At 49.6% G+C, this 26,058-nt stretch overlaps 11 protein-coding genes across 11 annotated transcripts; 5 read left to right on the top strand and 6 right to left on the bottom strand.

Moving 5' to 3' along the window:
- Window positions 1-261: 261 nt before the first annotated feature.
- On the top strand, window positions 262-1,986 carry N7517_009495 (putative amino acid permease; the record flags this gene model as incomplete). Its single annotated transcript, XM_056727218.1, has 2 exons — window positions 262-1,809; window positions 1,870-1,986. 2 exons carry the CDS (start codon window positions 262-264, stop codon window positions 1,984-1,986), a joined length of 1,665 nt encoding a protein of 554 aa, XP_056575790.1.
- Window positions 1,987-2,154: 168 nt separating this feature from the next.
- Window positions 2,155-3,268, bottom strand: N7517_009494 (homocysteine S-methyltransferase family protein; the record flags this gene model as incomplete). Its single annotated transcript, XM_056727217.1, has 2 exons — window positions 2,155-2,295; window positions 2,372-3,268. The coding sequence occupies 2 exons, from the start codon at window positions 3,266-3,268 to the stop codon at window positions 2,155-2,157; spliced, it is 1,038 nt and encodes a 345-aa protein (XP_056575789.1).
- A 913-nt stretch (window positions 3,269-4,181) lies between these two features.
- On the bottom strand, window positions 4,182-6,215 carry N7517_009493 (glycosyltransferase family 69 protein; the record flags this gene model as incomplete). The annotated part of the gene is made up of 3 exons (XM_056727216.1): window positions 4,182-4,442; window positions 4,505-5,159; window positions 5,494-6,215. 3 exons carry the CDS (start codon window positions 6,213-6,215, stop codon window positions 4,182-4,184), a joined length of 1,638 nt encoding a protein of 545 aa, XP_056575788.1.
- Window positions 6,216-6,986: 771 nt separating this feature from the next.
- On the bottom strand, window positions 6,987-7,373 carry N7517_009492 (uncharacterized protein; the record flags this gene model as incomplete). The annotated part of the gene is made up of 2 exons (XM_056727215.1): window positions 6,987-7,162; window positions 7,349-7,373. The coding sequence occupies 2 exons, from the start codon at window positions 7,371-7,373 to the stop codon at window positions 6,987-6,989; spliced, it is 201 nt and encodes a 66-aa protein (XP_056575787.1).
- Window positions 7,374-7,558: 185 nt separating this feature from the next.
- Window positions 7,559-8,186, bottom strand: N7517_009491 (uncharacterized protein; the record flags this gene model as incomplete). The annotated part of the gene is made up of 2 exons (XM_056727214.1): window positions 7,559-8,056; window positions 8,127-8,186. The coding sequence occupies 2 exons, from the start codon at window positions 8,184-8,186 to the stop codon at window positions 7,559-7,561; spliced, it is 558 nt and encodes a 185-aa protein (XP_056575786.1).
- A 1,136-nt stretch (window positions 8,187-9,322) lies between these two features.
- On the top strand, window positions 9,323-10,569 carry N7517_009490 (SDR family oxidoreductase; the record flags this gene model as incomplete). The annotated part of the gene is made up of 6 exons (XM_056727213.1): window positions 9,323-9,377; window positions 9,434-9,692; window positions 9,753-9,916; window positions 9,978-10,177; window positions 10,241-10,391; window positions 10,448-10,569. The coding sequence occupies 6 exons, from the start codon at window positions 9,323-9,325 to the stop codon at window positions 10,567-10,569; spliced, it is 951 nt and encodes a 316-aa protein (XP_056575785.1).
- A 208-nt stretch (window positions 10,570-10,777) lies between these two features.
- Window positions 10,778-11,301, bottom strand: N7517_009489 (uncharacterized protein; the record flags this gene model as incomplete). Its single annotated transcript, XM_056727212.1, has 3 exons — window positions 10,778-10,972; window positions 11,047-11,093; window positions 11,148-11,301. 3 exons carry the CDS (start codon window positions 11,299-11,301, stop codon window positions 10,778-10,780), a joined length of 396 nt encoding a protein of 131 aa, XP_056575784.1.
- A 1,334-nt stretch (window positions 11,302-12,635) lies between these two features.
- On the top strand, window positions 12,636-15,698 carry N7517_009488 (uncharacterized protein; the record flags this gene model as incomplete). The annotated part of the gene is made up of 1 exon (XM_056727211.1): window positions 12,636-15,698. The coding sequence occupies one exon, from the start codon at window positions 12,636-12,638 to the stop codon at window positions 15,696-15,698; it is 3,063 nt and encodes a 1,020-aa protein (XP_056575783.1).
- A 117-nt stretch (window positions 15,699-15,815) lies between these two features.
- On the bottom strand, window positions 15,816-16,125 carry N7517_009487 (uncharacterized protein; the record flags this gene model as incomplete). The annotated part of the gene is made up of 2 exons (XM_056727210.1): window positions 15,816-15,953; window positions 16,012-16,125. The coding sequence occupies 2 exons, from the start codon at window positions 16,123-16,125 to the stop codon at window positions 15,816-15,818; spliced, it is 252 nt and encodes an 83-aa protein (XP_056575782.1).
- Window positions 16,126-18,517: 2,392 nt separating this feature from the next.
- Window positions 18,518-19,744, top strand: N7517_009486 (uncharacterized protein; the record flags this gene model as incomplete). The annotated part of the gene is made up of 2 exons (XM_056727209.1): window positions 18,518-18,757; window positions 18,812-19,744. The coding sequence occupies 2 exons, from the start codon at window positions 18,518-18,520 to the stop codon at window positions 19,742-19,744; spliced, it is 1,173 nt and encodes a 390-aa protein (XP_056575781.1).
- A 2,330-nt stretch (window positions 19,745-22,074) lies between these two features.
- N7517_009485 (GTPase-activating protein) lies at window positions 22,075-25,600 on the top strand (the record flags this gene model as incomplete). The annotated part of the gene is made up of 3 exons (XM_056727208.1): window positions 22,075-22,879; window positions 22,941-23,292; window positions 23,341-25,600. The coding sequence occupies 3 exons, from the start codon at window positions 22,075-22,077 to the stop codon at window positions 25,598-25,600; spliced, it is 3,417 nt and encodes a 1,138-aa protein (XP_056575780.1).
- Between the last annotated feature and the right edge of the window lie 458 nt (window positions 25,601-26,058).

Below are 26,058 nucleotides of genomic sequence, written 5' to 3'. Positions count from 1 at the left end.
TGATTATTCGCCTCCCGGGATTATGGCAAAAGAAAAGAAAATTTTAGTCAATCGCCTCCCATAAAAGTGGAGAGAGACCAAATTCCGGACGATGCAGCCCAATGAGCCTCCCCACTGTGGAGAAAAAAACCGGCGTGGACGGCCGATGTCGTGCTTGGACGCGACTGAATATTTTGGAAGAAAAGAAAGCCGTTTCCCACTAAGCGCTTTGACAACTTCAAAGTCTCCGGGGTATAATCTACGGGGAAGCAATTGGACTGCATGATCGGCGCTACACACGACAATATGGACAAGTCCGGCTTCAACAACGACAAGGTCCAGCCGGCTCCCGGTGCAGATTTTGACGACTACAATGAGAATCCCAAAGGGGAGTTCGAGCTCAATGTCGGTGGTCGTGCGGCCTTGCAGCGACGCCTGCGCAATTACCAGGTTACTATGATTGGTTTCTGCAGTGGTATCGGCACCGGTCTGTTCGTCGGAACTGGCGCTGCCTATGCCAAAGCCGGCCCTGCCGGTTTGCTGCTCGCGTATATTATTGTGGGAGGAGTTTTGTGGTGCGTGATGCAAAGTATCGCCGAACTCGCAACGCTTTTCCCGACTGCTGGATCCTTTCCTCACTGGGCGACTCGATTTATTGACCCGGCCGTCGGGTTTTCCCTCGCTATCTCATACGGATACTGTTACACGATCGCCATCGCCTCGGAAGTCTCGGCAGCCGCGGTTATTGTTTCATATTGGACGGATATCACGCCTGCCGTTGTGATCACTGTTGGATTGGTACTCATTTTGGCTATCAATTTGATGAGTGTGCGATTCTATGGTGAAACTGAAGTCTTTGGAGGTGCCGTCAAGGTTCTTTGCTTCCTTGGCTTGGTTGTTGTCTCCATTGTCATCACTGCAGGCGGTGGTCCCAAGGGCGACGCCATTGGATTCCGCTACTGGAATAACCCTGGGCCATGGACAAACTACAACGGTATCACCGGTCCGACAGGCCACTTCCTTGGCTTCCTGTCGTCGTTTGTCAACGCCTCGTTCAGCTTCATTGGTGTCGAGACTGTCGTCATTACCGCATCCGAGTCGGTCGATCCTCACCGTGCTATTCCCAAGGCCGCCCGCCGTGTGACCTACCGCATTGCCTTCTTCTACGTTCTCGGAGCCCTTCTCATCGGCATGATTGTGGACCCAAGATCCTCAGGCCTTGTTTCTGGCGATGACAACGCGAACAGCTCCCCCTTCGTTATTGCCATCACCAACGCCGGCATCAACGCTCTACCCTCTATCGTGAATGCATGCATTCTCATCGCCGCGTGGTCTGCCGGTAACTCATACTGCTGGGTCGGATCGCGCATGATTGTCGCCATGACCACAGACCACCAGCTGCCCCAGATCTTCGGCCGCGTGAACAAGAGTGGTGTGCCATATGTGGCCGTCCTTACCGCCTGGCTCTTTGGGCCGCTGGCGTACCTGAGTCTCGGCAGTGGTGGTGCATCACAGGCTTTCAGCTGGCTTCTGAACCTGAGCACCGTTGCCGGTTTGATTGCTTGGGCAACCCTTTGCTTCTGTTATATTCGTTTCTTTGCCGCAATGAAGAGACAAAATGTGAGCCGTGACACCCTCCCATGGAAGGCACCCTTTCAACCTTATGCCGCATGGGTGGGCTTTATCGGTTCCACTATCATTACTCTGATTGCTGGTTTCCCCGTCTTTTTGAAGGGCAACTGGAATACGTCCAGCTTTGTTGCGTCGTATATCGGTATCCCTATATTCATCGTTCCCATTATTTGCTGGAAGCTCTGGCATCGCACTAAGGTTCGTTTAATACCTCTTATTCTTTCTATTTTCGCGCAGAGTTGCTAACATGCTGTACAGTTTGAGCGAGCCGCCAACATCGACCTCTGGTCGGGCCGTCTCCTAGATGGGGAGATCATGCCGGTTGAAAACCCGCATAACAACGCGTGGACAAAATTCACCGACTGGCTCTTTTAAACGACTTATGATGTATAAATATTTGCATGCCAAGCCGGCTATTCAACATTAGCGATTGTACAATATCTTCAACATTAGCGATGTACATTATTTCATTTCATTCCATTGCATTTTATTCAATTTAAATTCCAACTTCCATTCGTAAATGGTATTCCGTACTCATAAGGCCTATTGAGTCTTGAACTGCTGTCCAAGTTTCTTGATATCGTGGTGGGAAGCTTTGCAGCACCCTCCCACAAGGAACGACTTGAAATGGCCCTTTTCGTAGGCTTCGTTGACCACTTGCGCCAACTGCTCCTCCCAAGATCGCTAAATTTGACGTCAGCATAATTGTCATCTCCAACATTCCCACCGGAAAGGCTGAACGCCTCTCCATAGTACTCACATTAGCACTCACCTTATCACTCAAGGCATCATCTTTCTCCCAAACCTGCGTCGTAGTATTGTACACCTCCCCATTCGTCCCATCAGGATACAGAACAAAGCTCGGCACAGCAGATACCCATCCCTCGGCGATACCCCCCGCAACAGCACGACCAAACAAATCAATGAGCCCAGCAAGCTTATGCATCTTAGTACAATTGATCCCAATTCCCCAGGGCACAGCCCCATCCTCCATAGGCGCAAAAGCAGCGCGCACAACCTGCTCCACCGAGCTCCCATCAGGCAAGAGATCATCATCGCGCGGGAAAACACAAGCAATCCAAAACGGCACATCGAAAGCAGAATCCCGAATCGCCCTCCTCACTGCGCGAACCTCATCAAGTCGCGGCAAAGTCTCAAACGCAACATACTGCACCCGCGAAACAAGATCCCCATCCGCCTCAGCAAACATCCGCAGCCGATCCAAGTGCCACAAATACAATGACTCCTCGGAATCATGCTCGGCATCGTATGCACCGCTATACTCCTGACCCGGGATCATGCACGCACCGTAAGGGCCCAGGCTGAGAGCGACGCTTGCGCTCTCGCGCACTTTCGCTTGCTCAGCGATGTCCACGGCCTTTTGTAGGAAGGGCCCTACTGCGCTGCGTGGGATCCCGTCTGGGAATTGAGCGGTCTTGGTCCGCGCAAAGCCTTCAGGAGAGACTTGGTAGGTTGCTGTTAGGAGAACGTCTACTCCGGCGACGCCGAAGTCGCGTTGGCATGCTTGCAGCGTTGCTGGGTCGCTCACTAGCAGGTGTGAGGCCCAGAGTGGGGTTGTTGTGGAATCGAATTTGATGTTGTATATATCCCCCAGGGAGGTGCCAAGGCCTCCATCTAGGATCTGGACTGTTGCCATTATGGGTATTTGAGGATTTAGGTGGTTTATGGAGGGTAGGTGGGGGTTTTGCTGTTTGATACAGTCCCAAATGGGGCGATTCGCTCGGGGTTACATAATCGCTCTCTCGTTTTTGCACAGGTGGGCCGGCCTCGGAGGTATAAAAAGTCAAATTGAGAAAAGATGAGAAGTGGAGATTAGACAGAAATTGACTGTATACTTGGATACTGGGAAGTTGTGTCTCGCTCATGGCGTAGAAGATTTTCTGAGATACTCGTGGACTAAATCAGTAGCCCATCAATCTATACAACGTAGGTCAGTCTCTTCTTGAAGAACTTAATCTCCAACTCAGGAATACCACCTTTTTTATTCCTCAAAGTATACATTTTATCCACGGGAAGATCTTATAGATACTATATAAGCATCTGGACATAATAGGCCTGGAATAGGCTGGCAACATGAAACTATATATATATACAAACAATGTACCACTGACTCTCCTTTACACATGTGCCCACCCATATCGATGCAGAATTTGCATCTCATTGATAATGCAAACTTCCCCATACTCTTCGTTCCTAGCGCTCAAGGCTCTCCATCTATCTACCCGCATTCGAACAACTTTTTCTTTCAACCATGAAGTGATACCCAAGCGGCGCAGTCGATTGACCCACAGCCCCTGTAGAATCCGCCCCGTAGTGAGCCAATTCATCATCGGATGAATAGCTGTATATGCGGCACCGCTATACCCAACCCTTACTAAAGGGTTCAAATAAACTCCCTTTTCTACTGATAGTGGGTTGTCTGTATGGATGAGACAGCACTCGGAGGCTTCAAGATGATAGATCGCTAGTGAATCGGGGATTCCTCGGAAGCGAAGTGGGGATCTGGCGATGAATGGACTTGCAGGCATCGCCACTAGAGATATGTTAGTTTATGCAACGATTTCTTGAATGGAGGTCACCATACCCATTCCATTCCAACAACTTGCCACAGGAACAGGAGACATATTTTTCATTCCATGTCGCGATGCCGCAGAACTGAAATAGGGCCATTTCTGCATGATGGGTTCATGGCCATTGCTATCCCGGAGAGCAAATGTATCATAGAAACTCGGAGGCTTGGAGAAATCCAACGAGCAAGCAGCACCATATTCGCCGTCATTAGTGTCCAGAAGTCGGAGAACGTCGTTCGGCTGATCGACAAAAGCTTAATCAGTATACGCATTCGATAGAAGGTATGATGGTTAAAACGAACCGTGAACACAACGTCATTCAGAAACAGAATTTTATCAAAAGTGATACCCTGCCGTGCAAGATCCTGCAGAGGCAGCAAGCTCAAATTCCGTATACGCGCTAGATAGGGAATTCTTCTGAGTTGTTTCTTCCCATCAGGAGTGCGAATCCAACCCTCGCCCATTGCGGGTGCGGCAAGTTCATCTTCATGTGTCACAGGTGACAAAGTGATATTCCGTGGCACCCGCATTCGCTCGAGTTCCCAATCCAGTTCTCTCAACGCGCCTTTCGTGTTATCATAGCTCCCGCTTTCGTAGATGCTGATGAACACATTTTCAGGACCAAGCTTCAAGACCAGCTGCGTGAGTGCCTTGTTCCAGTGACTGCGTAGAACTAGTTCATTGTTCCAATTGATGCTTGCAATATATATTCGTTCTTGTTTTTGCGGCCGGCGTCGGAGAACTGTATAATCTGCTTCGTAAATTCGGTGATGAATCAGGTGTATTTCGGCCAGATTCCATATTGTGAAAATTATGATCAGAGCTCGGGCGATGCGGTACCGGAGGACTCGTCGGGAGGCGGACAAAAGCGTCATGGAAAGTGAGCGAGTTGAGAGTTTGGTGTCAATGTCGGGGTCGGTTGCGATGTACGCGATATAATGTTCCTGACATACTGGACTGGAGTTGTGGAAGAAACCCTTGATAGAGGATATTGGGAATTGCTAGGAGAGAAAGCTGGGCAATCAAGGGATACTGCAGAATCAACAGAATGTATACTTTCTTCCCAATACAGAAATATTCATGATGATCATCGACAGAAGGACTAAAAACGTTATTTGCCGATCGGCCATCATTAAATTGCGATAGCCATATTCGAATCTATGGTCGCACGTGGAAGTATGGAAATGGTTATGGTTGTTTCAATATTAATTTCGAGCACAAAAGACAATAACAAAAAGTAATATACAAAGGATGAAACTCCACGATATCTAGATCTAGGAACAGGTCTCACCCCAGGAAATGCAAAATAGCCGTCGTGGCAATCGCAAGGCCAGCTACTCTCTTGAAGCCCGAATGACACCGATTACCCGCTCCCGTCCCAGTCGCATCGGGAGTCGATACTGTCGTAGCTCCACCCTCAACCCACGGCTGCCCAGGCAGCGAATCCGAGCTCTCGCCGATCTCCGCCGCGCTAAGAAGCTTATTTTCCAGCAGATCGCAGTCGATCCGGTCGTCACTATCGGGTATACTGTTGGTGACAGAGATCGGCAGGTCGAAGACAGTATAATAGTCGGTTCCATTCCAACGGAAAGATTGGTGCATGGAGATGTTGTAGGCTCCGCGCGCCGAGTCTTCTGAGTCAGAGCCATCTCCCACGAGACATTCGGGCCAAATCCAGTTCACATGTTTAACGGTGGATGAGGGCTCTAGGTCCAAGACAGGACCGACGTAGCTTGTGTTAGATGCGGGCTTTGTGCCGTTGGAGATGGTGAAGTTGTGCGACTCGGAGGTTAAGAAGAGTGTGATGTCGTGGAACAGAGTGGATGAGTCGGGCTCGGTTGATGCCGGCCATGGTAATTGGCCATTACCGGACACGTCAATTGCGACTTGCAGGTTGTCTAAGAAATTAGTAAGGAGTCGATATATTTTGGCGTATTGACTTGCCTCCTCCGAGGGGCGTGTTAGGCTGTGGCGCATCAACAATTGCCAGGCCTGGCGTGTAGATTTGGCCATTGACGATAGTGAAGTTGACCATATTTTCCAAGTTTACAGATTTAATCTGAATCAATGTTCTTTCATTCACAAAAACATAAGCTGCGCTGTCATGTCCTTTTTATTCTATTTGCGCCAAGGGGGTCATTTCCGACAACTCCGCCATTATCCTTAGCGTATTGCGATTAATTTTATTTCTTCAGGTCATTGGCCTGGCTATGATCCTTAAGCCCTCATTTAGTCCTAGGGTCCTGATTTTCTAAACAATATTAATTAATGACAGCCAACAGGGGTACATGTATACATGGCATATTTGACCTCTTCAACCCTTTATTTGTTAGGACATAATCATACATATATCTTCCCAAATGCCCATAGTAGACAATGCGATCGAGCTATACTTCATGTACGGAGTATTTCGTAGCTTTATAGACAACGTTATTGATTCTATCCATTTTATAACACACCCCCAAGCCATCCGTTCTTTGGTTCTCTGTTCCTCTCCACTTTACCCGAATCCCCGTCGATCATCGACATTTTTCAACCTCATGTGTACTCTGTAATTTCGAATTACACCCTTCGTAGACAGAAACTACTATTGATATCGATCTTTCTTTGGCGGTAGAAGCACCAGAAAATAATTGAGGATGCTATCATTCGTTTTTCACAGATATTTCTATTTTGTGGGGATCATTGGAAAGAATGCCTACATCAGCACCCGACCTGGCTGGCCCTTGTGTCTTGCACGGCCACGGCAAGCATCTTTTCCATGTTCCTAAGGAGGCCTTTCATTCAGTCCTTCGCACTCGCAAGACGTTGCTGTCTCCGCAAGTTGTATTCTGCTGCTGCGATTATCTGTCGCAGATGTTGGACGTCTTGTTGGTCCTTTGCGATTTTCTCCTTCAGATCGAGAAGCGCGCGTTTGCTGCCTGGAGTTATTGCCTTAACGTTCTCTCGTGGCGATGCGCCTGTTATGGGTGCGATGCATAAATTACAGAAACTGTAGGGTCAATCTCAATATCAGCCCCTCCCCTCCCCACATAAATTAGTCAATGTTAGGTACCTACGATAGTTGACAAACTTTAAATCGGCTAGGCGAATTGGCAGTTTCGCAGATATGGCTAGGATACGCTGGATTCAAGTTCAGATGTTACTCCATTCCTTGGCTGATCCCATCATGATGTACAGGGAAAGAAGTTCAATAGAGAAAGGGGACATAATAAAGAGGTATCGGGCGTGAAACATATTAGACGCAATCAAAGAGAAAGTAGCGAAAAGGCCTTTTCGGGAAATAGATATGGAACAACAACCGGTGTGGTCACCACAAAGAAACACATCGCAACAAATAACAAAGAGGAGAGATATCACCTCTTGTCACCCCAAAGACCAACAATGCCAATCGAAAGCGCAATACCAGACAACCAGGTGCGCGCTCGGTGGAGCCGGCGCTCCCGGTCCATCTCGCGTTGAACGGTTTCGCCGTTCACATCGTCCTGGGACTCAACAACGACAAGATCTTCATCCTTATTTGTGTTCGAGTCCCGGACCAGGGAAAAGTGGGAAACGTCGCGGATCACAGCCGATACCCAGTTCTTGAAGCCGAGATGACGGTTGAACCAGAAATCAACACCGTGGGCACTGATTGTAGAGAATGCGCACAGCCAAACCATGTATGGGTGTCGGCGGCGCGGAGATGAGAGGCACCATGCAAAACAGAAGCAGGTATTGGCCAGGAAGGATAGGCGTAGGGCATATCGGCGGGTTAGGCGTTTCACTTCATTCAGGGAGCGGGCGGCAGTTGTCGCTGTTGGAAGGAGCTGCAGAGCTGGGATAGTGATGGTCGATGTCGAGTAGGAGAGGCCCTGTGAATTGAAAGGGGTTGTTAGCATTGGCCGATCATACTTGATAATGCGATAGATGCGATTGACGTACAGTAAGAAGACCGAGAGAGACAGTGCCAACAAACTTGCTGACGCTGATGGGGCAAGCCATGTTGCAGATTGCAAAGACAATCGCTTTTCCTTAAAGCTGTATTTGATGAGGTAGCAAAATTAGAAATGAGTCGAAGATTCACGATTCACGTCAACAATTCAAAGAAACGAGATGGTTCTTTTTCGGTGACGTCGCGGGCCGGCTACGTGCCAGCCAATCAGCGGGCGGATGTTCTTCAATCGCAACGAGAAGAGGAATATTGTTATTTCTACAGTAAAATGAGTTTGTATATATTTGTAGATATAAGCCTTGTGCAGGGTATATTTTATTTGATGTTAGGTTCTATCTATTTAGCCCTATATAGCACATAAACTGACCTCTATACATAGTACATGCCACTCAAGCTCTCATAACAAGTTACAAATAAATTATCGCTAATACTATCATCTCATTATTAACAAAACGGAGGACTCGGTTATTGTGCATGGCTCCTTAAACTGGAGTGTGCCTGTCAAGGCAGTTCTGAGGGACATCTTAACCATCTTGATATTGACCAGTCCAAAGTAATGCTGATATCCCGAGTATGGGCGACTAAGTGTGCCACCTGGACACAACTCTTTCATTGGATTATATTGCCAGGCAGTAATTTAGTCGTTCACTCTTACTTTCTAGGAGTAAATAAAGTCTCCAGTCAAAATTCTATTGACTTGTTCACGATATGTAAACTCTAAGTGTATTTAATATTAATGGATACTTCATAATTATATCCTCTATAATATGATTGATACTTTATAAATGTATACTCTTTGGTAATACCATACTATAAACTAGTTTTATTTCTTTTTTTAGAAAGAAATCACAAAAGTGTAGTAGTGAAGACCAGCCAAAAGACCAGATAAGAAGTAGTATTATTTAAGCCTACATCATACCGCTCAAACAAAGTGTTGACTGTTTCAGCTTTGAAATATTTCCTTAAGAAGTTTATAGGGCTTTGTTTTCGGATCACTAATCACTAATGTATTACCTAGGTAAGCATCTAAATTTTGAATGCATAAATAGCATAAAACTGTGCAGCCGAGGTCCGACTGTGGGGGAGAGGGCCCACGGGTATCATGAACCACCTCCTTTAACATCCCCCAACTCCCCCACAATCTTTAAAACAAGCTTGGAATATATCCAGGAACACAGTAATCAAAATGCCGCTGCCCAAGACAGAATATTTGAGTGACTCCTGGAAGGATGGGATCTTCGGTGAGCTCTCTTCGAGTCCATTGTCACCGCACAGCCAAACTAACTCTTGGACCCAGCAAACAAAGTGGTATTCTGCACAGGAGGCGCTGGAACTATCTGCAGTGCCCAGGTCCGGGCCTTGGTACATCTCGGTGCCAACGCCTGCATTATCGGCCGGAATGTAGAGAAGACCGAGCGCGTCGCCCAGGACATCGCAACGGCCCGACCAGGTGCTAAAGTGATCGGAATTGGTTCCGTGGACGTGCGCAAACTCGAGTATTTGCAGCAAGCAGTTGAACGCTGTGTCAAAGAGCTTGGAGGCATTGATTTTGTCATGTACGTCGATATATCAACTTGACCTGGGTCTTCGAGTTTTGTGCTGATCGTATCCGACAGTGCCGGAGCAGCAGGTAACTTCCTCGCCTCGATCGAGCAACTCTCTGTCAATGCTTTCAAGTCAGTTATGGATATTGACGTCTTGGGCTCTTACAATACGCTCAAGGCAACTCTTCCGTACCTGAGAGAGTCAGCAAGCAAGCACAGAATGGACTCAAAGACTCGTGAGTGCACCAATTGGTGAATCTGACCCTCTGACTATCATTGGCACTGACAATCCTCCAGTTCAACCATTACCAATTGGAACCGGCGGAAGAATTATCTTCGTCAGTGCCACCATCCACTACCGGGGTATGCCCTTCCAGACCCATGTATCCGTCGCCAAAGCCGGTATCGATGCCTTGTCGCACAGTGTCGCGATCGAGTATGGTCCTCGTGGGTTGACTTCCAACATCATCGCGCCAGGTCCTATTGCACAGACTGAGGTTAGTAGAAGTCTCAATAGTGCTATTCCCATGTCAAAAACCGATCAACTTACCATTCATTAGGGCTTGGAACGTCTGCTGCCATCAGATGCCCTGGAGGCTTACACCAAGGCGCAGCCGCTTGGCCGCTTCGGCCATGTCCGCGACATTGCCGACGCCACCGTATATCTCTTCTCAGACACTGGAAGCTATGTCAGTGGTCAAACGCTTGTTGGTGAGTTATCTGATAACAAAAAGCATCATGAAGGTTTCATACTGACTCACAAACAGTGGATGGTGCAAACTGGCGCATGTCGGCAGGCGGCGCTTCCGGCGGCAGTCTGTCTTACCCGGACTTCCTGCTTTCGGGGGATGATGTACCCAACGTGACTGGCAAGAAGTCTAAGCTTTGAATAGATAGGAATGTACGAGATATTGATAATACACTAGGGCTTTTTGGACCGTCGGATTTTGGATACACTTTGCTAAGTATCTCTAAGCTGGATCTGGCAGATAGAGATTGCGTTCATTTATTATATTTCTCATGTTAAAACTCTCGGCAAAATCTACTGGGCTGACCATGGTGTTACGCCCGGCTCGCATTCTGTGTCGTATCATCTCTCATTTCCTGTCGCACAATGTTGAAGCTCCCAAGGTTCCAGACACCCCTTGTTTGTCATTCGCTGCCAAACAGGATCGGTTTTCGAAGTAGTGGAACCCATAGAGTCGAATCGACTTGAAGGTTACTCCCTGAGGCACATTTGCTGTAAGAAGCTGGTGATGTTTTGAGGCATCCTCGAGATCTTGATAGGGAATCTACAACAAACATAATGTCAGTCTCTTTTGGTTAGCGAATATTTCGAGTGATTTTAGCAAAAGGGAACACATACCTTGTCCCCACAATCCACCACAATAGCGGTAAAAGCACCGAATGTAGCTGTTTGACTGTCTCTGCAAGATCAATGATATGATTGCAAAACTCCCACCTCACGACCGTAAGCCCGCTTGGCTTCCAGACTCTCATTTGTGTCAACTGCTGGGTGAACCTTTTTGAACAGCTGCAAAGTGTCCATCAATTGGTCCAAACTCGATCTTGGGTCATTTCTCTTCGCGAAGTTGCTCCCAAACTCGAATGACAAAGCCATTGTGTGATTGTTCGCAATATAGACTGGGTCTAGTAGTTGCGTCGCGTTGACAGGATATAGATTGGCACCGACAGATTGTTGGGTTGGTTGCTGGATGGGCTTGCCAGGTGGATTGCTTGTAACGGAATCGGCCCGTCCCGTGTTCTTGTTCGGGGTCCTTGTGGGACTGAGAGGCTACCCTCACAAGCGTCCCTTGGGAATACATCTATCTTCGTGTCAACAATGATACCAGTGTAGGATGGTTCAAAACTCAACATCTTCGTATCGTAGAGGAGTAGAGAAACTACTAAAGCTTGCACATCGATGCTCGACATTGAGTCCCCACTCCAGAGGGAGGAAACACAGCGACAAGACCGCTCTTTCGACCAAGAGCCATGGTGACAGTACCCTCAGCACGACTGTACTTTAGATCACAGTAGATCTAGTGACATGAAATTGCCAAGATTTGCATTGACCTTTGGAAGAACATACTCGGCAAGCCGAGTGCACAGGCCTTCGGAAAGCCGACATTCTACAACCACATGCCCAGATCTAAACCTTAGAAGCCTACATGCATGAGAGTAATTTTAGGCAAAATAGCACGAAATGGTTGAATAGACATATTGAAAGCTTCATGTAGACTGTATTGAAAGAGACATCCCATTCCCAGAAAAAGGGCATTCAAGGGACCAAGGAGACCTCCCATTGTTCTCTTCATTGAAGATTTCATAATAGTCATTGTTGAAGAAAGGTCTTGTCAATTTCAATAAACAATGAGGGAGCCCGTTTATTGGTGTAGGGTTGTGAGACCAACCTTGGAAGTTATTGAGAAAGGTCATCGACCAATAGGCCCCCAGAACCTCACCATCGTTTGTCGAGGCCTATATCTTCTCCCCTTCCCTCTCAACTTCTCTTTCTTTCTTCTCCCCTCCTCTCTCTTCCCCATCGTCGTCAGTTTTATTCTTTTGCTTCTTCTGTTTCTTCTACAAAGCCAAAGGAGTTTGCGAATTCTTCTTGTCTCTGGTTAGTCCCAACAACCCTTCCAAGTAACCTGTCTACTTTTTCTGACACCTTGTCGCATAGCTGTATCTCCAGTCTCTGGATAGCCCTGAGAAGAGCTGTTCTCGCACGTTTATCGACGCGTGCACCTTGTTTTATTTCTGTGTTAGTCTTTCCAAGCCTTTTCTTCTTTTCCCTCGCATGGTCTCTAACCACTTCCAACGTAGCAGCCATTGACAGTTTCTCTGGAGTTTCTGAACGACTCACATACCGTGTCACCTTTTCCTTTTGTGAGTTCATTTGCTTCTGCAAGCAACCTCATTGAGTAGTGTCTCTAACGTCTTTCAAAGTTCATTATGGCAACTCACCAAGGGCCTTCCCGTCGTAACGGTGTCATTGGGTTCAATATGACGGGTCCCCCAGCCCCCGCCACCCCGATGATCGCCCCGCGCCGTAATGGACCCATTGGGTTCCAGATGGTGCCTGGTCCTGCTTCTAATGCCACTCCTTCTCTCAACAACCAGGGTCCTCCGCACAGGATCACCCCCCTGGTGGGCCCCGACACAGCCCATTATTCCTCTTTCGAACAGACGACTGTCCAACCAAGCCAGTCGCAGCCTGAGATCTCCGCGCTTGGTGCTCAACTGAAGGATGCCGAAGCGACAATCTCTCGGCATGAAATGGAGCTGGGCCGTGCCAAGTCCCAGCTTTCGGCCCTCCAATCTCAGACAGCCACACAGCGACGCACCACCTGCTTTGTTGACCAACAGCAAATGGATGCCTTGATCAACCAATCTCGCAACAGCCGATCCCGCGACGTCGATTCCCAGCTCCGGGTCCTTGAAAATCGATTGGACGAAGCCGCGGAAGAGCTTGAACGCGCGGAGGGTAACATCAAGTCCCTCCAGGCTTGCAAACAAAGTCTGGCAAAAGACCAGACAGACCTCCAGGAGCTGCGGCAACTACTCGCAGCAACTGAACACAACATGCGGCGCCAAGAGCGCGTTGTGGGTGCGGAGAGCCGATTCAAAGGCCTCCTGAAGACCATGGAAAGGATGCTTGCCTCGTCGATGCAAAATGCCAGGGCCAGTCAGGTCCAGACTCGCAGTGCGCCGATTGCTGAGTCTAAGACCAACCCTGTGGGTATTGCACATCGCACTGTCATGGGAAGCCAGCAACTAGGCTCCCAGGGGCATGCATTTGACCATCACCCACGGCAACTCGACAAGGGAAAAGAACGTGGCCCGAGATCCCTCCCTCCCGAGGAACGTGAATGTGATAAGGACATGATCTCCGATTCTGATGAGTCCGATTTATCCTCGATATCCCCATCGGACAGTCTCAGCAATGTGATGGCACTGGATAGTCGCAATTCATCACGGGATGGGTCACCCATGAGTATCACCCTTGACCCCACGGAACAGGTAATTGCCGCCCGCATGTTGCAGGCAGATGAGTCGCAGATGGGCGACCAAATGGTGCAAGGAGCACCAGTTACCACCCTTACCACAGCTCCCCAGCAAGTGGAGACTTACGACATGATGCAAAATAAGAACCAGTTGGCTTACTTCGAACACGCAAAACTGAACGGTCAGGACTTTGACGGCTACATGGAGTGGGAGCATACGGATGCGCAGACCATCAGGGAGCATACGCATGTGCAGACCATCAGACGTTACAAGAGACTAGATCCCTCGATCACATTTGCTCGACGAAAGCATCGCAGCATCTTCAAGGGCAAGGTGGCTGCCGCCTGGGCAAGCACCACACATGCGCGCGGCCGCGACCCCAGAATTAAGCGGCACCGTCTTACCGGGGTAGATCGGCGTCAACTTACCAATGGTAACCCGCCTTGTTATACCGAGAGTCCTCGGCCTCGTCTTACCGAGAGTCGGCGACGTATTACCGAGAGACGACGACGTCTTGCCGAGGATCGACGACGTCTCCTTATCAGGAGTAATCGGCTTAGCGTGCGCCTGACACAGACGAATATCGTCAATCTCCCTGTGCGAAAAAGGTTAGCCGGCCTCGTCAAGTTCGGCGAGGACGAAGAACCAAGCCCCAAGAAGCAGATTACAAAGGAGATCGTGGAAGCCAACGGTTCACTTTCACTTCCCATTTCTGAGGTATACGTGATGAACACAGCCCCGAAAGTGCCAGAAATGAGTGTGTCAGCTGTTTCGCAGCCAGCTCAATCTGTGCATGTTTCGACAGAGGAGGTGCCCACCCAGACAGTCATGAGCGAGCCAGCTGTTTCGCAGCCTACTCAGACTGTGCTGGAGTACACCGAGACTGTCTCGACCGAGCAGGTGCCCACCGCAGCAGCCATGAGTGCGCTAGCTGTTCCCCAGCCGACTCAAGTCTTCGTGGAGGCCACCGAGCAGGTTCCTATCGATGAAGGTTTGAGTGAGCCCGCGGTTTCCCAGCCGACTCAAGCTGATTCGCAGGAAAACGAGACTGTCGAGATCATGCAGGTGCCCACTGAGGCAGTGACGAGTGAGCCAGCTGTTCCCGAGCCGTCTCAAACTGCCTTGGAGGCCACTTTGCACGAGTCCAGTGTACTTGAGTACACTATGCTCGCGTCCACTGTGTCCATCCCGTCTGATGAAGTTGTTGATGCGCCTGCTCCTAGTGAGCCAGCTCCAACTGAGTCAGCCCAGACTGAGCCATCGTCAACTGAGAAAATTCTGAGTGCGCCTGCTGTTATTGAGCCGACTCTGAATGAATCAGATCTGACTTGGCAGACCGAAGGCGAGCTTGTTGTTCCGGGCCTGCGCACAGGTACTCGTTCGCGCCTCAATGTAGTGCTTGCGAGACGCGCGGCAGGGACTCGAGCTCGTCCTACCATCATGTCTTCTTCTGGGGTATTGCAGGTCACAGCAGCCCCTCGCGTTATCTCCACCTCTTCCCTGGTGGCCAGTCCCGAAGACGCCTCGGCAAATAATGCCGTTGCAACAGGGACAGATTCCCGTGCGGGGGTTTCGAAAGGCACCAAGAGGGTCGAGGACGCCGAAAACCCGACTCGCAGCGCTCGCCAGTCTGCAGGAGAACAGCGGGAGGAAATGTGCGGAAAAGAGGCAGCGACTTCTGGTCTCCAAATGCCAGGAGCTTGGCCTTCCGACCTACCCGCCGTCACTGCGTCTGGCGAGTCAGACATGCAGGAGGGATCGGCTTTGCTGAGGGGGTTGTGGACAGGAGCTGGTCGGCTCTCCTTTGGTGTATTCGCTATGGTGATGGTGATTCTGCTGTCGTTCCCTCTGTGGGCAGGTCACCTTGGACACCTGGTTTACGCCCTGGAGGGTCCCGAACAGTTCCTGGAGGAACTGCGCTGGGAGCATGGATATGATGTTCCATTCATGGAGCGGATTATCTTTGTCTTCCTCCGTTGTTTTGCCGGAGATCGGACTTTGTTCGGTTAACGGCAAGTGGTACGGTGCGCACCCCATCAAGGGGAGGGACGAATGAGCCACCTCTTGATGGATAATATGATATTACAACGGCAAGGCAGGAAGCTGGCAAGTCCGACGATTGCCGCTTCAACTGCAGAAGTACAACGACAGCGGCTCAAGGGGAGGGACGAATGGGCCACCTCTCGAGTCCGCAACAACGACAACGCAGCGAGCTGGCAAGTCCGACGATTGCCGCTTCACCTGCACAGTTACAGCGACAAGTGTCTGTTACCGAAGACACTGAAACAAGAACCTATTGTTTGAGTGGTCTTGTTTCCCTCACCCGGGAGGGTGATGGATGATTATCATTGTCGACGCCCATGGCATTTTGTCGGGGTACCTGTTCTGAGTTGTGTTCGATTTTCTTGTTCGCGCATCCTTCGGGGTGGTGTATCATTATTTGTGTCGGTTGTCGGAAGACAACATGTACGATTTGTTTGTTGTTCACCCTTCGGGGTTATGTACGATTTTTTGTCGGCCGTCGAAAGACATCTTGTTCGAGTACTGTTCCGACGCCATGTCCGAGTCCGTGTTGGCTCCGTGTTTGAGTTCCACGTCAATTCGATGTTTGATTTCATGTCCGAACATATCCGACTGCGATGTCCGAGCCCTGGAGTATATTATATTCGGGTATATTTTGTTTTCCTACACCAGGAAACTGGGTAGAAGACGTGCATATCGCACGTAAGATCAATTTATGATCCCACGATTTATACCACGATCATGATATACAACCCCGCCTGCGTGTTCGGCAGGCTGACCATGCCACTTTACGAAAACACGCCAGCTCCTGGGGGTGGAGAGCATTATATGATCTCCCAGGAGCTGGCAAGATGGTAAAAACAACACCATCTGCATGGTCGGCCTGCTGAACACGAGGCGGGAACAAACCCCAGCCCCTGGGAGATGCGAACATTATATCATCTCCTAGGGGCTGGTAATCGCCTGCGTGTTCAGCGGGCTGACCATCCCACCTTCAGCAACAGCCAGCTCCTGGGAGCGGAGAGTATTATACAATCTCTCAGGAGCTGGCAAGATGGTACAAACAACGCCATCTGGATGGTCGGCCTGCTGAACAGAACAGCAGCCCCCCTGGGAGATGGGCCTTTTACATCATCTCCTAGGGGCTGGCAATACGGCAAGAGGCTACCAACTGTGTGTTCACAAGTTGACCATGTCATTTTCAGCAACACCTAGCTCCTGGGAGATCATAATGGTCCCCCGCTCCCAGAAGCTGGCAAGTTGCTGGAAACTGGCAGGTCAGCCTGCTGAACACGCAGGTGGGAGTCTCTTGTCATGTTGCCAGCCCCTAGGAGATGACGTGAAAGGTCCATCTCCTGGGAGTTAGCTGTTGTTCCCAAGGCGTGCTCAGCAAGGTGGCCACACCACCTTCAACATCAGCCAGCTCCTGGGAGCGGGGGACCATTTCATGATCTCCCAGGAGCTGGCTGTACGGTCAGCCTGCTGAGCACGCCAATTCGCTAACAACACGCCAGCCCCTAGGAGATGGGAGCATTGTATCATCTCCTAGGAGCTGGTAACATGGCATAAAACTTGCCACTTGCGTGTTCAGCAGGCTGACCTGCCATCTCCAGCAACAGCCAGCTCCTGGGAGAGGAGGACCATTATGATCTCCCAGGGGCTGGCAGCATGGTCAGCCTGCTGAGCACGCCACGCCAATACCACACCGGCTCCTGGGAGCGGGGGACCATTATATGATCTCCCAGGGGCCGGCAGCATGGTCAGCCTGCTGAACACACCTCATCAAAAACACGCCAGCTCCTGGGAGCGGGGGACCTTGATATGATTTCCCGGGGCTGGCTGTATGGCACAAATAATGCCAAATGCCACCTGCATGTTTGGTAGGCTGACCATGCCACTTTCTAACAGCAGGCCAGCTCCTGGGAGTGGGGGACCTTGATATGATCTCCCAGGAGCGGGCTGTATCCTCAGCCGGCTGAACACGCCAACCCCTAGGAGCGGGGACCATTATATGATCTCCTAGGGGTTGGCAACATGGCACAAAACTTGCCCCCCGCGTGTTCAGCCCGCTGACCTGCGTCTCCAGCAACAGCCAGTTTCTAGGAGATGGGGACCACTATATCTCCTACAATATAGGAGCTGGCAAGCGCCTGCACGGTCAGCCTGCTGAACACGCCAGTTCGCCGACGACGAGCCAGCCCCTGGGAGCGGGGGACCATCATTTGATCTCCCAGGAGCTGGCAACATGGCACAAACATAACAATACTACCTGCGTGCTCAGCAGGGACCGTGCCAATTCAGCAATCTCCTGCTCCTAGGATCAGGGAGCATTTTATGATCTCCTAGAAGCTGGAAAACTAAATATACGCCTGGCAGCTGGAAGCGATGTATGGAACTAAATTATACTGCCATGTGCAGCCATCGGCGGAATCTCGACAGCATGCTCAAATGGGATTGGAGTCCTTGCCATTTTCATATTTACAAAAGCTCATGGCAACGATACACCACAGTATGGGTTTAGAATCTTTCGTGGATCCGAATACGAACCGACCTTTCAAGCCCGGGAGATGCCGCCTACACAGTCAGCAGGCTGACTGTTCACTATCCACCAATGAGAGCATGAGCCACGCAGGCGCTGGCGTCACCCACTCCACTTCCCGCTGAAAGAAGATCACTTATCTCCATATCATACCCCCTCGAGATATTGTTCATCACATCGTTATTGAGCCTACTCCTACTTCAACGAGAGAAGCGTCGACTTCCTTTTGACTTGCATTTTGCTTCGAGCTTCGTTTCCTTCCGTCACCATGTTTGTGCGATCCGTCTTGCTAGGTGGCGCCGCTGTTCTTGGCGCCAGCGCCATGCTGGTTGTCCCCGAGATGGAACCTAAAGTCGATATGATTGAGGATGGATTTGTGAATGTTCACCCTATGCTTATGCAGGACGTTCATCATGCGATTGTTGACCTACCCTGCTCTGAATGTCCTCTCCGTGAAACCAACGATGAAGGTGTTGTTAGCTGGACGGAGGGCAAACCATCCTCTCTGGTAAGGATAACGGAATCCGATTATTTATGCGCACTGGCTAACAAACCTCTATAGACTCTGGATTTCTCGATCGAAGATAACCGCCTACTGGCCAACGGCCGTCAAATATTCCCACCGGCCCCGCCCATTCCAATTCTTGCTGTGCAACAAAATGAAGAGGGAAAGGACTCCAATCCAATGCCTGTTGGATATGCGCTTGAAATCATGCCGATAGCCGCACCATCTGACGAGCCAGGCTACGAACTGTTGGATATTCGATTCACTGTTCTCGACTTGGAGACCCACCCAGTCCCTGTTGACACCGTTGCGATCACCGTTCTGCAGGATCCCAACGGCGAGCTCTTCATCGCCCGGACTGAAATCGAAAACACCACCCCGGCCTCCGACCGCTTATCTTGGAAGGAGTGCCATGGCAAGGCCAAATGCCTGCAAGAACTTCTGGTCTCTCGCATTCGGGGCCTCTTGGCTGGCGCCAAGGCTCGTGTTATGGGCATGGCCAAAGCCGGCCGCAAGAGCTGCCATGACAAATTCAAGGGCAAGACAATGGGCCACCACGAAGAAGGCCATGGCGGTATGTCTTTCCCTCCCCCGCCTCCTTTCGGGAAAGAGGGCTCTGGGCGTGAAATGTTTGGGCCCGGTGGCCACCATGCCCATTCCCACGGCTCCGCTCATCCCCACAAGCACCACCCACACCACGGCACTTTCGCTCGCGCTTTCTCTCGCATTGTGCACTTTATCGTTGTCCCAGCCGTTCTAGGTGTCCTAGCTGGGTTGACTGCCAGTGCTATTGGCATGCTGGTCGGCCAGGCTGTAGTTTTCCTCTGGAAACGCTACCGCGGTATCACTTCTACGGAGCATAAGGCCGCTTGGGAGGATGGCGAGGCCTGCGAAAAGCAGGGCCTCATGACTATCCCTCGTTCCTCTGAGGAGGTCCTTCCTGAATACACTGAGCCCTCTGAGGCCCGAGGATCGCTCGACAAGAACTAGAAGAAAAACGAAAGAAAAGAAAAGAAAAACATCAAGAAAAAAGAAGAAAAAAGAAAAAAAAAAGTACATATTGATATTGTCTTCCAACCGAAGCCCTCTGTCTTTTGTTTGAGGGCCATTATCAGGCAGTCTTCACGGTGCTCATTTTCATATTTTGAGAATTCCTCAGCTGGGCTTTACTTCCTACGGACAGTGCTCACACGGATACACAGAGCTCTCCAGGGCCCGGGGATCACTCAACAAAAACAATACAAAAACACAAATACAAATACAAAATGCACCCCTTCAATTTATCTTTCGACCAAGGGCCCTCACCAGCCACCTGGTTTGGCCATTCAATATATTTCCCTCTGATGATGCACCGGAAAACAACAATCTCTCTGGCGCCAACGGTGGATTGACAAGAACAATACCAAAGAAAAAAGAAAAAAGAAAAAAAGGGTATGCTGTCTTCAACCAAGGGCTGTCATTAAGTAAACTGGGCTGTCCACATCAATCCCTATGAACTCGCCAGCCTCTCAAGCCCTAGAGGACCACTGAAAGGAATAAGACAGGAATCTTGGAAGAACATGACACCAACAAGACCAAGCACCAACAAGACCAAGCACCAACAAGACCAAGCACCAACAAGACCAAGCACCAACAAGACCAAGCACCAACAAGACCAAGCACCAACAAGACCAAGCACCAACAAGACCAAGCACCAACAAGACCAAGCACCAACAAGACCAAGCACAAAAATAAAACAAGCTCAAGAAAGAAAAATGACTTCCGCTACATTTGATCAACGGCCATTGCCAGCTAGACTGGGCTTTCCACTCATTTTCCAGACCAATGGGCCAGCAAATACCGCCCTCCGACAACTCAAGGGTCATCGACAAGAACAAAACAAGAAATCAAAACAAAAGAAATTGCTCCGCTGTCGTTTAACCCAGTGTATGACCATCATCATCTATACTAGGCTCTATTTACTTTCCACAGCCAATCTATATGATTGCAATTAGCCCTTTGAAGCTTGAGGCCACTTGACAAAAACAAAAATAAACAAAAAAAATACTAAAACGTTCTGCTATCGTTCACCTCATGTCGGCCTAAATTGGACTTCCCACTTTGTCCACGGCAAAATCCACGCATGCAACGCTGAATCTTCGGGTCACTTGACAACCCATCACCAACCACACTGGGCTCTCAATTTCTTTTCCACGGCCAAATCAACATGACTGAATTAGCTCTACCAAACTTGAGGTCACTCGACGAGGACAACAACAAAAAAAAAAAAAGAGTTCAACTGTCGTTTGGCCTATGGTCATCACCAGTCACACTGGACTTTCCATTTTTTCAAGGTCAAAATTCACATTCATGCAATGCTGAAGCTCGGGTCACTCCACAAGACAACAAAAAGAAGTCCTACTGTCTTTCGTCTTTCGACCTATGACTATCACTAGCCAAACCAGGCAACCAGGCTCCACATCTTTTCTTTTTTCTCCACAGCCAATATTCTTTGCTTGTTCGCTCGGACGAGGCTTCCACGGTCAAATTTCAATGGCCAATGATTGCTTTGAGCTTGGCTTTGTTCAAATCTTGTTCTATTCTTGAATATTGTTTTGTTCTAATCTGTTCTTCCTCTCATTTCACCTAAATTCTGTTTTATTCCAATTTTTGTTTAGTTCCATTGTGTTTTTTATGTCTTCTTATCTCAGGCTTGTGCAGTCTTTCTTGTCCAGTGTGTATATTCATGTCAATCAAGCCTCATGGATTGAAATATCTCTAGTCTCTAGGCTCTCCTATGTAGTGTAGGGCTCTAGTACACTGTATGTATTCAATAGTGTTATACCCTGATAGTAAAGCATATTGTAGATCTCTATGCTAGGTAAGCTTCAAGCTTGTTATATATAAGACAAATATAAATACTACAATATTTGAGGTCTCCTTGGGATTTTATTTTCCCTTACTGCTATTGGCCTACAACAAGGTCAGTACAGCGAAAAGAAGAATCTACATTTGAAAAGACTTTATAACTTTTGGAGAATGCTGTGATGCCAAGCTATACATAAGGCTGAGGACAGTCACGTGAAGCCGGCATCATCGCGCCCCCTCTTATCAATCCAACAACAACACCCGACTTGATCCTCTTTTTCTGCAGGCGTAGTCCTCGGCCAAGGATGATTTAGCTTGTACGATGACCCTGAAGCTTCAATTTAAACAACGCACGGGCTTTTTTTCCTATTCCTAGCCCGGATCTGCTCCAAGTCCCTAACTGTAGCTTGATCCCGACATCATCGGTTATCGGCTCCAAGACATTCACAACTTCCTACCTTCACTTCTCCAACATGATACCGTGGTCATCCTTCGTTCAGAAGGCTCAGAGCCTGATTGATCCTGCCAATTTCAACATCCCCGCCCTATCCTCTCCCGATCATAATCCCTCCAAAGCATCGCTGTTCCGGCAACAGTTCCGCCTCCCTGATTCCCAGAACCCGCTCCAAGAGATCACCGCCGATCTCGTTCTCCCACTACCGAATTCGTCGGCAAATCAAGGAGATGGCTCCCGCAGGGTTGACCGGGCAGGAAACACATATGCTGGGCGTCTGCATCTGAGTGAACGTTTCATCTGCTTTTCAACCCAGCCGACGAGCTTCATTCCCTCTGCCACAGCAAGTGCCTCAACCACTTGGACCGGCCAAACCCACGGCACTGGGCCATCTGGCAATGGATTCATTCTCCCGCTATCCTGCATACGACGTGTGGAACGCCTTCATAGCGCCAGCAATGTTTTCTCCCTGGCGCTCACAACATGGAATGGTCTGCTCTATAAGCAACAAGAACCCAACTTCGCCCCCCAACGCCTCATATTGCAGCTTGTCGGTAGCAGACAGGCCTGCGAAAGATTCTGTGACACGCTGAAAAAAGGCCTGCGGGAAGGAATGAAGGAGGTTGACAGCTTGCGGACCGTCGTCTCGGATTGTTATTCGGAATATCTGCTCTCAGGTGCAAAAGGGAAAGGACAAGATGGGAATGAGGCTGACACTCGTCAACCCCCGGATGCGGGGCTGGGTTTGATTTTCCGCTACCCTGGTGATGCACGCAAGCTGCGTGATCGCAGCAAGATGAGACTTTGGGGCGAATATTTCAGAGGTAAAAAGACATCCATATTTATTTTGATTGTATATTCCAGCATCTGACTGATATCCTCTAGAAAATGGTCGCAATGCTACGTTGGTTCGCCAACCAACCTTCCATAAGCTAATCAGAGTCGGGTTGCCCAATCGGTTACGCGGAGAAATATGGGAGCTTACATCCGGTTCTCTGTTCCTTCGTCTACACTCTCCGATGCAATATCAACAGACCTTAGCCAAATTTGAGGGACAAGAATCCCTTGCTATCGATGAGATTGAGAAAGATTTGAATCGCAGTTTACCAGAGTATCCTGGTTTCCAGAGCGAAGAAGGCATTGGACGCTTGCGACGAGTTCTCACTGCGTACAGTTGGATTGACCCGGAGATTGGATATTGCCAAGCCATGAACATTGTGGTTGCCGCATTATTGATGTGTGTTTAGAATCTCAAATTGCTAAGGGCGTCTGCTAACTTGAACAGATATATGTCAGAGGCCCAGGCTTTTTTCCTTCTTTCTGTGCTATGTGACCGTTTACTCCCCGGTTACTATTCAACAACAATGTACGGCACACTACTCGATCAGAAGGTGTTTGAGTCTCTAGTTGAGAAAACAATGCCGGTTCTCTGGGATCACCTCACAAAATCAGATGTGCAACTTTCTGTGGTATCGTTGCCATGGTTTCTCTCCCTCTATATTAACTCCATGCCACTCGTCTTTGCTTTCCGTGTCTTGGATGTGTTTTTCTTAGAGGGCCCAAAAGTCCTCTTCCAGGTCGGCCTTGCCATTCTCCGAGTTAACGGCGAGGAGCTTCTCGAGACACAAGATGATGGATCATTTATCTCTGTCTTGAAGTCATATTTCTCAAGACTGGATGAATCTGCCCACCCGAGATCAGAGAATCCCAAGCTGCGCGCCATTACTAGATTCCAAGAATTAATGGTTGTTGCCTTCAAGGAGTTTTCTGGCATCACCCACAGCACAATCACCGAGACGCGCGAAAAGCACAAGGGTGCTGTGCTAGAGAATATCGAGACTTTTGCAAAGCGTACTTCTATCCGCAACCTTGGACCCGAAAGCAAACGCCTGAGCGTGGATGATCTTGGAACGATATACGATCGCTTCTATGAAACGTTGTACCAGTGGGAACAGCACCAGAGAGTTATTGAGGAAGAGACAAGGCGGCAAGAGAGGAAGAAATCCTCACGCCTTTCCATGCTTGCTCCTCCGGCGGATACCCAAGTTGGCCGTGTTGGTCTTGGACCTAGCCCTACACATATGGATTATGATGCTTTCCGGGAGTTCTTAGCCGCCACATCTAAATGGGCGGTCGCCGACTCCCCTGGACCATCGAGAAAAGAATCCTCATCAGGAAAATCGGCATTGTGGGCGAACCGCAGACAGCCAGCAGATCATGAGTTCATGCAGCGCCTCTACCGCAAGTGGGCCACAGACCCCGAGGAGGGATTGGATCTCCAAAATGTGGTGAATGGTCTCGCCCGCCTGAAGGGGTCCCCCGACATCATGAATAACATCAACTATTTCTTCGACCTGTACGATGACAGTGGAAATGGCCAGGTTGATCGCGAGGGGATCCTAAAAATGTCCGAGGCGCTGTTGTTCCTCTCCCGCCGTGGGTTTGAGGGCACAATCACGGCCACTCCGTCCGTGGAAAATCTGAACTCGGGAGACCGCGACCATGCCGATAACTCGCTCACTACTGACGAGAAATTCCTGGGTAGTGTCAGCGCATTCATCCGTCGCTGTTTCGAATATGCCGACCCCAGCCACCCAGAGAACCAAAAAACAGCCCAGCAAGATGCAACGGCAGAGGCAACTGAAAAGCTGGACTCATTTGCCATTGGCGACGACGACGAAGAAGAAGAAGATCTGATTGATGTTGATGATGTCAAGTCCACCAGCTCTCCAGCACCAGACACAAACCTTCAGTCAGCTAAGTCTACCACCGCCGAATTAGAAAACAACGACCATAACCGCTCTACATCTGAGTCTGCCAACCCAGCTCTCGATCCTAATAACCCCCTGCATATCACTCTCCCTACTTTCCGAATGGTTGTCCTGGCCGACGAACTTCTAGAGCAGTTCTTTGAATCCTACTTTCCTCAATCCTTCCATCTCTCTGACCACCCTCACCCCGCGGCCCTGGCCGCATCTTCCTCAATGTCGTCCAACCTCACAACTTTCTCCAACCTCGGCAGCATCCGTTCCTCCGGGCTCGCCGCCGGCTCAGCAGCCCCCGTCGCCGGCGCCTCAGGAGGCATCGTCCCCCCAGGTAAGGGCCTACGCGGCGTTCTCGACAACATCGTCTCAGATGGAATTCGCATGGCAGCCGAAGTCAAAAAACGAATGGACGAGGCGCAACGCGACCTCGAGCGCAACGCTCTCGGCCGCGAGGAAGAAGAAGACGATGATGACGATGACGACTATCCCCGCCGTGAGAGCAGTGCCGCTGCCATCCCTGGTGGTACCCCCAGCTGGGGCGCTGGCGCATACGGCGGTGATACGGAGCGCCGTAGCATCGTCCGTGACGCTGACCGTGACCTTCTTGAAGGAGCCGAGGTACTTGACGGCGGAAAGGAAGAGAGAACTTCTCTCTTGGACGGAAATGCGGACCACGCTCCTCGCAAGGTCTCCAGCTCTGCAGCTTCTGCTAAGGGCCGTGGTTCTCCCACAGTCCGTGATGGCGAGGTTATTAGCAAGCTCGTCGAGTTTGAGTCATGATTTTCTTGCATACTGTCTCATGTCATATACAGTTGGCCATATGGTTTTCTCATCGCCGGTCCCTTCCAAGGTTGGTTTGGATCGGCGTGAAAATGTGTACTACAATCCCTGGTTTGGATGTTTGAATTCATCTTTCGAGTGCGTGGAGCCCGTCGGATTAGAAACTGGATATTTTAGATCCCTTTTAGAAAGAATCTACTACTGGATCATTTCTTGTTTATTGGGCATATTGATTTGGCGTAGCACTCTTCGTATATGTACCAAATTCTACGGGGTATTCGCGATTCACGTAAACACCATGTCGAGATCAAAGGATAGATTTGATATCTATATGTTTCCACCAACAAAATCAAAAATTCGTAAGGGCAAAGTGGCCCATAAAACAAAAGTGTTCTGAATTCAGAGAATCGTCAAGTCATGAGATGTAATGACGTTTTCTATGTACAGCAAGCATTATC

This window comes from Penicillium concentricum, assembly GCF_028827145.1.
Source record: "Penicillium concentricum strain IBT 3081 chromosome Unknown utg000004l_segment0_segment0, whole genome shotgun sequence".
Classification (NCBI taxonomy): domain Eukaryota; kingdom Fungi; phylum Ascomycota; class Eurotiomycetes; order Eurotiales; family Aspergillaceae; genus Penicillium; species Penicillium concentricum.
Note: the sequence above shows the minus strand (reverse complement) of the source record. Positions and strands in the feature narration are given on the sequence as shown.